This window comes from Neoarius graeffei, chromosome 2, assembly GCF_027579695.1.
Source record: "Neoarius graeffei isolate fNeoGra1 chromosome 2, fNeoGra1.pri, whole genome shotgun sequence".
Classification (NCBI taxonomy): Eukaryota; Metazoa; Chordata; class Actinopteri; order Siluriformes; family Ariidae; genus Neoarius; species Neoarius graeffei.
Window position 1 is genome coordinate 81,256,036 of NC_083570.1, and position 13,775 is coordinate 81,269,810.

At 40.1% G+C, this 13,775-nt stretch overlaps 1 protein-coding gene across 1 annotated transcript in view; it reads left to right on the forward strand.

Moving 5' to 3' along the window:
- abcc8 (ATP-binding cassette, sub-family C (CFTR/MRP), member 8) overlaps window positions 1-13,775 on the forward strand; it is a 118,789-nt gene that overhangs the window by 77,393 nt on the left and 27,621 nt on the right. The window contains exons 25-26 of the mRNA XM_060915055.1: window positions 761-857; window positions 11,351-11,598. Of these exons, the coding sequence (XP_060771038.1) occupies window positions 761-857; window positions 11,351-11,598 (345 nt within the window). The remainder of the gene's footprint in view (window positions 1-760; window positions 858-11,350; window positions 11,599-13,775) is intronic.

The following is a 13,775-nucleotide window of genomic DNA, read 5'->3' on the forward strand; positions in this document are numbered from 1 at the left end:
CAGAGGGAGGGGCACAGTGGTGTAGTGGTTAGCACTGTTGCCTCACAGCAAGAAGGTCCTGGGTTCGAGCCCAGTGGCCAGCAAGGGCCTTTCTGTGTGGAGTTTGCATGTTCTCCCCGTGTCTATGTGGGTTTCCTCCGGATGCTCCGGTTTCCCCCACAGTCCAAAGACATGCAGGTTAGGCTAATTGGTGGCTCTAAATTGACCGTAGGTGTGAATGTGAGTGTGAATGGTTGTTTGTCTCTGTGTCAGCCCTGCGATAACCTGGCAACTTGTACAGGGTGTACCCCACCTCTCGCCCATAGTCAGCTCGGATAGGCTCCAGCTTACCTGTGACCCTGTAGAACAGGATAAGCGGCTATGGATAATGAATGGATGGATAGATGGATTTGTCAGAGGGTGTTCATTCATTTTCGACAACACTGGACAGTAGTTTCAGCTGTGAGGCAAAATCACAGGTTTATATTAATGTGCTCAGTCTAGTGCATTATCATTTCTATAGTAACAGCTAATTCATAGGGACTTGTATGGAAATCACATCAATTAATTTTAAAAGTTTTTTTTTTTTTTACATTTTATGACATGGCAAAGTATTCAGGATGGAGGGCTGAAATGTTTCTCAGTAACATTTTTGTCTTATTACTTTCAGTAGAGAGGAAATGAAAGGCTGGTGATGGAACCATTATTTATTGCTGCTATAACGTATGTGAGAACAAGAACTAGCATAGCCTGCGTGTCTCTAATCTCGGCTGTGTTTTAGGAGACTGTAGCAGAGAGTATGACAGTATTGGAAAGGAAGAACCTGAGAAGGGCCATGTACTCCAGAGAGGCACTGAAGACAGAGGAAGAAGAGGAAGGTAGGAGGAAACAGACTATAAACTCTGTACTGGATTATTTATGTTGAACATTTCTTCATCTCTGTGCTGTCAGTGTGTGTTGTTTGTGTTTACGGTCTGGTTAAAGTGGCATTCTAGTAAGACTATCTGCTATACAGAGAGCCTTGGTTTAAATGAGCTGAGAAGACTGTTTTCTTGTTGTTACATCTTTATTTAAAGACATCCTCTCTACCCAACAGTCTGTTTGACTTTGGCCAACTTCCACATGCCCTTCTGAACTGGCATCTGCCATTACTGTTGCTACTCAGTGCTGTGTTTTGTCCTCTGCGAGAATAATGATCTATGTGGCCCATCTTTAGATCAAGAATGGAAGGCATTGGGTGACAGTCGGATGCTTGGCATTCAGCCTGGCCATAGTAATCATTAATGGTGAATGTGCCAAATCAGTGTCATTAAAAAAAGACCAGAGAAACCTTTCACAGCATTGCTGCTATTTGCATCATCTGAAATATTTTTTTATGCACACAGCAGAGAAAGATGTGTGTGGGTTGTTGTTTTTTTTTAGATAATATTTTCTTCTACCTGGCAGTGATTTTTCACATACTGCTCAGGCTCTATTCCAAGGCCTGTTTTTTTTTTTCTCCTATTTTCAGTGCAAAAAATGATATCTCAGGCAGTAAAAATGTTTAGAGTAAAAATAAATATATAAAATATTTCTCATTATGAGATTATTCAACAAATATAATATTATTAAGTCTAATTATCTAGACATCTTTACTAAATTCAAGCTTCATATTGTCTTGTTTTAACTGCAGACCATTTTGCTTCATTCTCGAAATAAATGCGTAAAATGTAGGCTAAACAATCTGTCAGTAGAACAACCTTGAAATGGGGAGGGGGTGTAGAAATGTTTGTAATAATAATATGTTTATCATATAATAATCTCATAATCAGGAATATTAGATAAATATGCCTTTACTCAAAATATTTCCACTTGCTAAGGTGTTACGTTTTGCCATATTGAATAGCATGACATAGTAACATGGCTGTTTTTGCTCGTCTAGACTTTTACCAGAAAACATATTTTTGTTTAAAGGTACCTGTTGCATTGAGGTAAATAAACCCTAAGCAGGCATTTGGGACATTATTTATTTCCATCACTGTGGGTGAACTAGCAGAAGTAATTTGACTTAACTGTGTGAAGTCAGAACTCAGAACTACCTCATTTTTTATCTCGGTTTTGTTCAAGCTACAAAACAGGAAGAAAAAATTAGATGCCCTCATGAAAGCTTGTCTTTTATTACATTACATTAATGGCACTTAGGAGACGTTCTTATCCAGAGCAGCCTGGGGTTAGGTGCCTTGTTCAAGGGCACTTCAGCCATTCCTGCTAGTCCAGGGAATCGAACCAGTGACCTTTTGGTCCCAAAGCTGCTTCTCTAACCATTAGAGCACAAGCTAACTAAATAAGGTTTATGACATGAGTGAGCTTAAACATCCATTATAGTATATTTTACCTTCTAAAAATAGAAAATTATATGGCCAATTAATGTTTCTGTATGTTTATTAATCTGCAGCAAATACAAACTGCAATTTAAATTTAGAAGATGAGAAATAGCACTTTATTGATTGTTGACCATGTGAGCAGTGATGTTGATATGATGTCGTACACTGATCCTTCCAGACTTTCCGAGTGGCAATTTCAGGTCGAGAGGCATTTTTTCAGAGGTTAAAAATTCCAATTTACAAGTTTTACTTGAATGTGCAATAATTTCCCAGGAACCCTAGGTGGTGAGGGAAACTTAAACTGGGGGGTTTCTTTAAATTTTATTATTATTTTTTTAAGCATTTCAAGAAGTGGCAAGTGGGCAAAGGTTACTACAAGACTATTGGCATAGGGCCAAAAATATATGGAATGCCACTATATATGTCATGTTTTGGACTTTTAGCATATTTTAGAATACTGTGCATGCGACATTTGTTTATTCATTATTGTTCACTAGTCCATATGGACCAGGTACTAGCGGAAGCTATGTTATGCTTCTGAATGCAACTAGAATGCTGTTTACAGAATAACACAGCTAACTAATTACTGAAGGGTATCTACCAATATACAGTGGTGCATGAAAATTTGTGAACCCTTTAGAATTTTCTATATTTCTGCATAAATATGACCTAAAACATCATCAGATTTTCACACAAGTCCTAAAAGTAGATAAAGAGAACCCAGTTAAACAAATGAGACAAAAATATTATACTTGGTCATTTATTTATTGAGGAAAATGATCCAATATTACATATCTGTGAGTGGCAAAAGTATGTGAACTGCTAGGATTAGCAGTTAATTTGAAGGTGAAATTAGAGTCAGATGTTTTCAATCAGTGGGATGACAATCAGGTGTGAGTGGGCACCCTGTTTTATTTAAAGAACAGGGATCTATCAAAGTCTGATCTTCACAACACATGTTTGTGAAAGTGTATCATGGCACGAACAAAGGAGATTTCTGAGGACCTCAGAAAAAGCGTTGTTGATGCTCATCAGGCTGGAAAAGGTTACAAAACCATCTCTAAAGAGTTTGGACTCCACCAATCCACAGTCAGACAGATTGTGTACAAATGGAGGAAGTTCAAGACCACTGTTACCCTCCCCAGGAGTGGTTGACCAACAAAGATCACTCCAAGAGCAAGGCGTGTAATAAGGCCAATATATGCTGACAACCCAGTCCTCGCAGACGGTGTCGCAGATAGCGTCTGCGTAGCCCCCACACCTTCGCAGACGCTCAGCGCGCACCTCCCAAAAATTGTGACCACCGCAGAAGCCTCGCAGACAGCGTCGCAGACAAGAGGGCTCTGATTGGTCCACTCTACATCTGCTGTACACGCACTTCCGCTTCCCTACTTTCCCGGTTTGTTTTGTTTTCACGACCGGCATTTTTAAAAACACAAGCGAAGATGGAGCAGCATGAAGAGCAGTTGATTGAGGAAGTACGTACATCTATTCGACTCCAGTTCTAGTCATTATAAAAAAAAAAGTTCTAGTCATTATAAGTAACCGGAGGATAAACACTCCACTAACCACACCCACCAACTACTCCTAGCGACTTCGCGCCCCCTTGCGTTGTGCCGGTGAATAACATTGCGCATGCCTATTACTCCCCGCTCAACAATAAATTACAACTGTCTGCGAAAAGCTATCTGCGAAAGCCTTGTCACAAGAGCATGCAGAGGCAGTCAGCGAGGTCACAAAGGACCCCAGGGTAACGTCTAAGCAACTGAAGGCCTCTCTCACATTGGCTAATGTTAAAGCATATACGCAGAACCATGGCCTCACTTTTTGTTTATGAATGCCTTGAGACCTCAAGAATGGCATAGGAATAGTTTTAGGCATCGACAATAAATCTAATATAGTCATTTTTATGATTAAAATGATTCATATAGGTAGCAGTCTGCGTGAATGACCTTGACATCTGTGATGTCACAGTGGGAAGGCTATTGGTTTCATTGCCATTTCAGCTGTACTAAAACACAGAGCTGACTGCCACTTTGAGTTTCCATTTTGAGCTAATTTATCGCCATGCTACATAGATGTGTTACTGGCAGGTGCAGAAACACAACAGAAGGTGGATTTACGTTGCATTCATGGCTCAAGAATGTTCAAACTGCAAAGATTTGGATGCGTTTTGCGAGAAGTTCATGGGCACATTGGACGCCTACAAAGTGGTCTCTCCTCTGCTCTGCCCATTTTACTGAAGACTTGTACAAGACCTCTGTTGAGGAGCGTTGGCTATAAGCCCGTATTGAAAGGGGGTGTAGTACCAACAATTAAAGGAAAAGAAATCTACAAGAAAAGGAAAGTAAATTCAGTTGCACCAGTTCTCCTGGAGTGTGAGCCAAGGGTTGTTGCTAAAACCTGGAACGGGATGGGATGTGACATATTATCGCTCGGGCAGTGACCTCCCCATGGTTGTTGCTAAAACTGGTGACGTCCTGTCCCGGGTTTTAGTAATTGCCTGAGCCAAGCAGTAATGGCGGAGTACTCAGTCTGCAGAAAATGGAGAATGAGTGGACCAGCCATCTGATTTTTCCGCTGGATATGCTTGCCTCAGCAGCAATATCTCGCCCTTACGTGGAAGAAGCAAATGAATGGAGAACCGAACAAACAACTGAAAGTCAGATTGTTTAAAAACAATCGACCACAAGATCGGCCTTCAAGAAGCGAGAACACAGATGTGTAAGCTCCAACTCTCATTTGGATACAAAACAACAAAAATAACACACGTTGTTTCCCTGCATTTGGATTAATACATGTAACTTGTATTGTGTATTTAAGTTACCGGTATAAGATTATTTAATTTGCTTCAGAATGTGATTGTCTCAGTTCATCTGATTATTTAATTAGCCTTTTACATTTTATCAGTGAAAATGCATGTACATGTATGTTGCATAAGTTATAACACCTATCCTGTTTTAATGAGAGTCAATCCACAATCAATGAAGTCAAATCAGTCTTAGTTGAGCGAGTCGGTAACGGTATTTCTTACTTTCACCATAAATTTTTATTTATATGACTTTGGTCTATAGCTGTCAAAGGCCTCAGCCTTAAAACCAGTTACCGCTGTGACGTCACGCATTCAGGGCTGGCTGGCTCAGCGGGGCAGCTTGAATGCCAACTTTGCGGTCGATTTTAACTCTCAAAAATATATATTTTTAATTCCTATTTATGCAGCATACAAGAGTCAAGGATGGAGATACTATCCACTCAGAAATGTATTTAAAAATATTAAAGTTTCTGCATCTCTCCTTTAATGTTCATGAGTCCACCATCAGAAGAACACTGAACAACAATGGTGTGCATGGCAGGGTTGCAAAGAGAAAGCCACTGCTCTCCAAAAAGAACATTGCTGCTCATCTGCAGTTTGTTAAAGATCATGTGGACAAGCCAGAAGGCTATTGGAAAAATGTTTTGTGGACGGATGAGACTAAAATAGAACTTTTTGGTTTAATTGAGAAGCATTATGTTTGGAGAAAGGAAAACACTCCATTCCAGCATAAGAACCTTATCCCATCTGTGAAACATGGTGGTGGTAGTATCATGGTTTGGGCCTGTTTTGCTGCATCTGGGCCAGGACGACTTGCCATCATTGATAGAACAATGAATTCTGAATTATACCAGCAAATTCTAAAGGAAAATGTCAGGACATCTGTCCATGAACTGAATCTCAAGAGAAGGTGGGTCATGCAGCAAGACAATGACCCTAAGCACACAAGTCATTCTACCAAAGAATGGTTAAAGAAGAATAAAGTTAATGTTTTGGAATGGCCAAGTCAAAGTCCTGACCTTAATCCAATCAAAATGTTGTGGAAGGACCTGAAGCGAGCAGTGTTTTAGGTCATATTTATGCAGAAATATAGAAAATTCTAAAGGGTTCACAAACTTTCAAGCACCACTGTACATAACAAAGTTGGGTGGGGTTTACATTAGACCATATCAGCGGATCATCAGATTAACGTTTTTAAAACGATTAGTGTGCACACAGCAACGCCAATACACGATTCGCGTGCACACAGCAACGCCAATACACGGATACGCTCGGCTCCGCAGGCATCCTGCGCTCCAAATCACTCCGCCCTGAACAGCGAGTGCCCTCTGGAGGGTGCGCACTCCGGCCCTGCGCAGCTCACAGAGCGCGCGAGTGAAGCGCATGAGCAGTGATTCGGGACTGAGCCGCTGTGTGTGTGATCTCAGTGCATATCGGGCATGCGCGTCACTTACCACTTGCAAGTGGAAGGATGGCAAGCCTAAAGACAATCATAACTACACAATGGGCAGTATTTGCATCAGTATTTGCAGTATTTTCATACTTTTATACTCTTTAATGAAAGGTAATACAAGGCGGAAGTCCGGGCCGTTTTTCAGCAGTCGCGTCACATGACCAACGCCAGCGAATCAGGAAGGTGGATGTCACAGTGACGTTGTCCAGTGAGAGCTCAGCACAGCGTATCCGCGTATTCTCAATGTTTACACAGCACCGGACCAGACACGATCTGGATTGAATACGTGGACCCTGGCGGATTCCCATTTCCCGGCGTTTCCAGGCGTTTTAATGTAAATGGACAGTGCATCCGCGAAGAAAACGAGACAGATACGGTCTAATGTAAACTTGGCCTTAGTGAATTAGGTATATTATTCTGGAACAGTGATTGCTGAATAACAACTAGTTAGCTAACTAAGGAAGTTAGCAAATAAAAGATTAGGTGCTTATACCCATTAGCTTTGATCTTGTTATACATTAGCTAATTAATTACAACCACAGAATGACTTTTTTTTTTGCAGTTTGCACAACTATGAACACTATTACAAAACAAACAATTCTGTTTGTAAATGTTCAGAGTGATAGTTTGCTCTGCTCAACTCGTCAAAACCTGCACTGAATACTGGTCCATTGAACAGAACTGTAAGGCTGTAAATGACAGTGATTCCTGCAAAGGTACACCCCATGCTGCTGTCAAATTAAGCCAAGATAAGGAACCACAGTGGTCAGCTGTTGTCCGAATGGGACAGCCTTTATCTCAAGAGTGTGCAAATGCTGCTCCAAAGTACTGCTTTCCCAGTAGAAGGCAACAAGTGTGATGGCACACCATTGTTTATTTTGGGACTAGATAAAGAACATGGACACTTCAGTACATGGCAGGCTGTTCAACTGATGTTCCTCTTATATGCTGCTCATATGAACTGTTATCAGGCTGTGTTCTCTGTCTCTGTCTGATGAATGTTGCTGGTTCTCTGGTCTGTGTCCCCCTGCAGCACTGGGGACTGCACTCACAGGTGTGGGTGGACAATGGTTTGGTAATTGTGTAAAGCTTGCCTCAAGTGGTGATGTGTGTGCTTTGTCACTACTCTTGGCTGCATGCCTCCATTCATGTAGAATAAAACAGCTCTTATTATAAGCCGCCGATAGCATGAGCATTAGAAGCCACCTGCATTTGTGCCAAAATGTGCTTGATTATCTCTGTTTCTTGTTATCTTTCTTCTTAGGCTACATCCACACGACAATGGCAACGAGATGTTATTTAAAAAAATATTGCGTCCAAATGGGCAACGATCAGTAAAATATCAGGTCCATATGGCAACGCAACGCTTGCTGAAAACGATGCAATACACATGCCACACCTCTAGGGGCGCTGTAAGACGGTCCCTTCGGAGACACCAGAACAATAGAAGAAGTAAGGACGCATGCGCATAAACTATTATGGGCGAGACTTCATATTAGCTACAAAGTCAGAAAAATCTGTTCGTAAAATTACATTATAATGACCAAATACAATGAAAAGTATTTTTCCAGTCTCACATGTGAAAGGTAATCCCATGTGATCTCGTTTGGACGGTAAACCTGTTGGTACAGTTAAACGCAGCACATGAATGAGGCATCTTTATTCTCTGCTTTGACCCATCCAATATGGCGGCGAGGATGACGTATGATTCTACGCGGAAGGCGGCGTCTTTAATGGTCCGGAATAAATTGAATGCTACACATTGATGGATTAATTTGTTCTTCTACGCCCTTTTTGAGGAATGTATTGTAGGACTTAAACCAACATCTGAAGAGGTGAGATCGCTCCTTTTTTTCCCTATTTTTGCTGGCGGGATTGACTCTGCCCTAAGGGCTATTCTCTCTCTCTCTCTCTCTCTCTCTCTCTCTCTATCTCACTTTGCACCATTACACAATAAATATTCACAGTGAAAATATTTTGTAAGCATGTTTCATGAACCAAGTTATAGGATTTGTTGACAACTCGCGTCGAGTTCGTTACACTTCTACCTGGCGTGAAGCACTCATAGTCATCTGGTTGTGACGTCATCGTAAACAAATCCGTTCTACTCATCCAGACGACTGCGCAACGGCAACATTGCCAGATCTTTCCACTCTGGAACCCGTTCTCAAAAGATTGCGTTTTGGGGCACCCAAAACGCCGGTGCCGTGTGGACGCCAGGCCGAAACGATAAACAATTGTATCGGATTCACCTGAATCCGTTGCCGTGTGGACAGGGCCTTAGTCAGATCTACCTCTATGTATGATTTCTCTCTGTTTCCTTCCCATTCCTCTCCCAGCACTCTCTCCTCTGCACTTAAAATTACAGCATGAGGTTGTGTCCAAATTTAGAACTGAGAGTGGGTGGAAGACCTTAATATGAGCTCTTTGATGATCTGTGTTGATGATGGTGCTCCTCCCAGAGAGACATAAATCAACATTATAGATCTGTCCTGGAATGAATGGGGACCCGGTCCCACCCTGTCCATCATCTTTAACCTCTGTTTAGCCTCTATTGTTCACATTCTTATTTTTCCTCTGTTATTCATTGCCAGAGTTGAATTCTGTATCCTGCTCTCCATTGTTTTTTCACTCCTCCTTCTTACCCATTTACGTGACCTAACCTGGCAGTTTGATTCATATATTGTATAACTGCATCAGAGGTCTGGGTCTTTATGTTGTATAGGTGATGTAGAGAGTAATGATGTACTGAATGCTGTGTATTTACAGCTTTGGAGTAGTGTGGGTGATGATATTTATGTAGTAAAGAGTATACCCTATTACTGCATAATATAAGCAGCTGACTACAGAAAATTGCTTCTGCTGACAAGTGACAGAATCTTCATACAGCTGACAAAGGTAATAATAATAATAATAATAATAATAATAATTTTGTTCAGCATCCAAAATAAAAAAAAAAATGTTTAAAAAGCTTTTAATCTGGATTTTTAAAAAACACATACAGAGCTTACATCCTTAAACTGCTCTGGAAAATTATTCCAAAGTTTTGGAGCATTTGTGTATCATCAAACATCAGCAGAGGTGGACAAAGTACCCAACTTCATTACTTAAGTCAAAGTACAGATCCCGCTGGTCAAATGTTACTCTGATATAAGTGAAAATTGTCCAGTCAAATTTTTACTTAAGTTAAAGTACTGAAGTACTTGCTTTTAAAAATACTTAAGTATTAAAAGTACATTTTCTGTCAACGCATTGTTGTGTTATTGCCACAACGCTTACAAAACCTAATGCCGTTACCAAAGACAGAAATGTGAATTCACAAAATGAACGCATGCTGTGCCATCAAGTTTAACATTAAGCTAGCTCGTCAGTGAAACTCCACCTGACATGCTAGCAAACTCTTTTCAAACTCAAAATCATTTTGGGTAGCTAATGCTACTAGAAAAGAAAGATTTCTACATTTTGTTTATTTGGTAAGATTATGCTAAAACATGTTTCTGAAAGGACTTCAGATAAGTTAACGTTATTCATGTTAGGGTAACTCCATTTTTACATGCTAACTAACAGTGTTCAAGTTAACTAGCTATGTGTTAGCGTTAGCCGTGGATAAGGCGATGGCAACTTGGTGGGCAAATCCATAGAAAGTCAGTTGACTAATCAGACTGCACAGCTACATTTGCAATGTTATCGCTAGCTCTAAAAGCACAGACAACTTCGTTGCAAGCCCTGAGATGACCTGGCGGCTTGTCCAGGGTGTACCCCGCCTTTCGCCCGTAGTCAGCTGGGATAGGCTCCAGCTTGCCTGCGACCCTGTAGAACAGGATAAAGCGACTAGAGATAATGAGATGAGATGAGAACTTCGTTGCACGCTTTCTCTTTGAATAAAACGTTTATATACCTCAATATATGCTTCCGCAGGTTGGACAGCGAGTTTTTGTAGGCTGTGATGTGGTTCGTTTTCGGCAAACGTTTAAAACAAAACAAATCTTTAATCCATACAGAAAACGGAAACATGGGTTCTAGATAAAGCCATGAGTGCGTGCATTCCCCAGAAGAACCGCCTTTCTTCCATTCTGCCATCAACTGATCGTGTTCAAATAATGCTGCTGAGAAATCATTGATCTTGATTTTATCCAGTCTATGGACATGACGTGACCCTAGTGATTACTGATAAGTTGCCTCAGTGTCACCTGCGAAAAAACCAGGTGACGTTTTAGAAAAGAAAAGGAAAAACATCCACTTTCAAACCCGCTTCATAGTAACGAGTAACGAGGACCTTGACAGAAATGTAGTGGAGTAAAAAGTACAATATTTGTCTTTCAAATGTAGTGAAGTTAAAGTCATAAGTTTCCAAAAAAAAATACTCAAGTAAAGTACAGATACTCAAAAAGTGTACTTAAGCACATTACTCAAGTAAATGTACTTCGTTACTGTCCACCTCTGAACATCAGGTCAAGATTTTGTTTGAAATTGCATGTCAGTGGGGGTGCATATGAATGCTGAATGATAGTGGGCCAAGAACAAAACCATATTACACTTTTTGGTACTCTAAAAAGTGTTTAGATATTCAGTAGTTTTCATCACTGAATTAATAATTGCTCGTAGAGGCTCCTAGCAAAGCTTGCTTACCCTTGCTGTACTGGCTTAATTTCATCAAGTAGCAGCTAGTGCTTTTCATCTTAAACAACAACAAAAAAAAGCAAATCAGTCTGTCCCTGACCCCATGCTGTTGTGTACCTGCAGAGGAGTCAATGGAGAATGATGATGAGGATAACCTGTCACAGGCAATGAGGCACAGAGCCACCATTCCTTGGCGTTCATGTGGGAAGTACCTGAGCTCAGCTGGTCTTCTGCTGCTGCCCCTACTGCTGCTGTCTCAGCTGCTCAAACACTCATTCATGGTGGCCATCGATGTCTGGCTTGCTCACTGGACCTCTGACGTCATCCATGCCAAGATCAATGCTGTTCGACACAACTGCACACTGGTGCAGGTACAGAATAATCTCTCACTAGCATAATATTTTATCATCATGGTCACATTTTCCTTGAGAATCCTTGAAGAACTACACACTCTCAGAAATTATTGTGCCTTTAGGGGTATAATGGCTGTCACTGGGGCAGTTACCACTGAGGTACTTATTTGTACCCTTTATATACTGCTTGGGAAAATATACGGTATGTACCTTTTTGGTCCTAAAAAGGTACATATAGTAACTATGAAGTCCAATAATAAGCCCTAGGCAGTACATTAGTATAGACTGTACCTTGGGAGACAGAAATGGACTCCTACTGTACCCCTGTTTCTGACAGTGTACTAAATGTGTTTCTCTTCTTGGTTGGTTGATTTTGGTTATATATAGATGCCTGGGGTTTTTTTGTTTTGTTTTTTGACAGATCCCTAAGTTCACATTTTTAATTTGACTTTCACTTAAAGAAAAATCAGAGGACGATTCAAAGAATGTGTTGAATGAGCTTAGTTCAACATGTCACCAAATAGGTCATGGGTCTATGCTTGCCATCTACCTAAATTAGTCAGTGAACAAAACTGTGGCTGGTATGGTAGATTTTGACAGGCTTGGTTACCATTATATACATATGTGAGAACATGACAGTGCAGTTAGGACTGATACTGAAATGCCACTTGTGTCCACCTGGGACAAATGTGAACTAGTTAGCTAACTGGCTAGCTGTATTTTCAATTTGCACATCATATTTATTTATATTATATAGAGCCATCAATTGTATTTATTTATTCTATTCTTTTTAAAGGGGTTGACTCACCCTTCCCAGAAGCCTCTGCCTCAAGTAGCAAGTCGCAATTTTCACATCAATGCTTGAAAAATAATCCGCAACAAACCGGTGACATCCTCATCCATAGATCATAAACTGTAACATGAAATTGACAAAATTTTGTCAAAGTAGATATATTTCAAATTATTTCAACTGATCCATTGCGTTTTTTGTATGGATATTCTGTTGTAATAGACCAGAACTCACCTCAGCCATCTCAGCCATGAAGGCAAGAAAAATCAGGCATATTCTATTCAAAACTTCCACATGACACATACAGTAGATGAAGAAAAAGTTTGAGATGGATTTCAAAGGGCTCGCTAACAGTGAATTTGCAGAGGTTTTGCTGCACACAAAGTTAGCAGAGTAGCGGTCATATGATTTCAAAACAAAAACAACAAACTGGATTCTGGGAAGGGTAAACTGGCCCCTTTAAGGAGGGTAAAAAGGGTAAAAGAGATACTCCTAGTTCATTTTAAAGGGATCCTCCAGCAGATTGATTTTCAAACTTATTTTATGTAAAATTAGTTGTAGATTTCAAAAATCAAACTTTCATTTTCAGAAACCAAATAGTTGTCGAGAAAAATGCATTTTTTTAGAATACCGGATGGGCTTCCTGTGGCAGTGACGTATGCGATGATGTCACGTAGTGGTCGCTTGGAGCAACTCAGCTGTTTATATTCGTTGTTTACATCATAATTTTGCAAGTATTTTTATTGAATTTATCATTTTTTAAATAAGTATGCCTCATTTTGTAGCATATAAATGCCACAATGATGCTAAAAAGAAAGCACAAGCTGGAATTAGACTGCATTTCCACAGAGAAAATGCAAAGTGTGCTTGCTCAGCTGTAGCAGAGGGTCACTGACAGAAACTGGATCAGACATGAGACCTCGCGCTGCACAATCTTTTTTCACTTTCTTTTTAGCATCATTGTGGCATGTATATGCTACACAATGAGGCATACTTATTTAAAAACTGATAAATTCAGCAAAAATACTTGTAAAACTATGACGTAAATAGAGAATATAAACAGCTGAGTTGCTCCAAATTACCACTACCTGATGTCATTGCATACATCCCTACCACAGGAAGCCCATCCAGTATTCTAAAAAAAAAATGCATTTTTTCTCAACAACTATTTGGTCTGCAGAAATTAAAGTTTGATTTTTTTTTAATCTATGACTAATTTTACATAAAATAAGTTTGAAAATCAATCCACTGGAGGATCCCTTTAAGTTCATGGGCATTGAAAATAATCTATGCATAACATTGAAGTCACATATGCAGGAGTAAATGTACAATCAAGCCGGAAAGTCTGCACACCCCTTTCACCTTCTCCACGTTTTATTACATTACAGACTTATTCTACAATAGA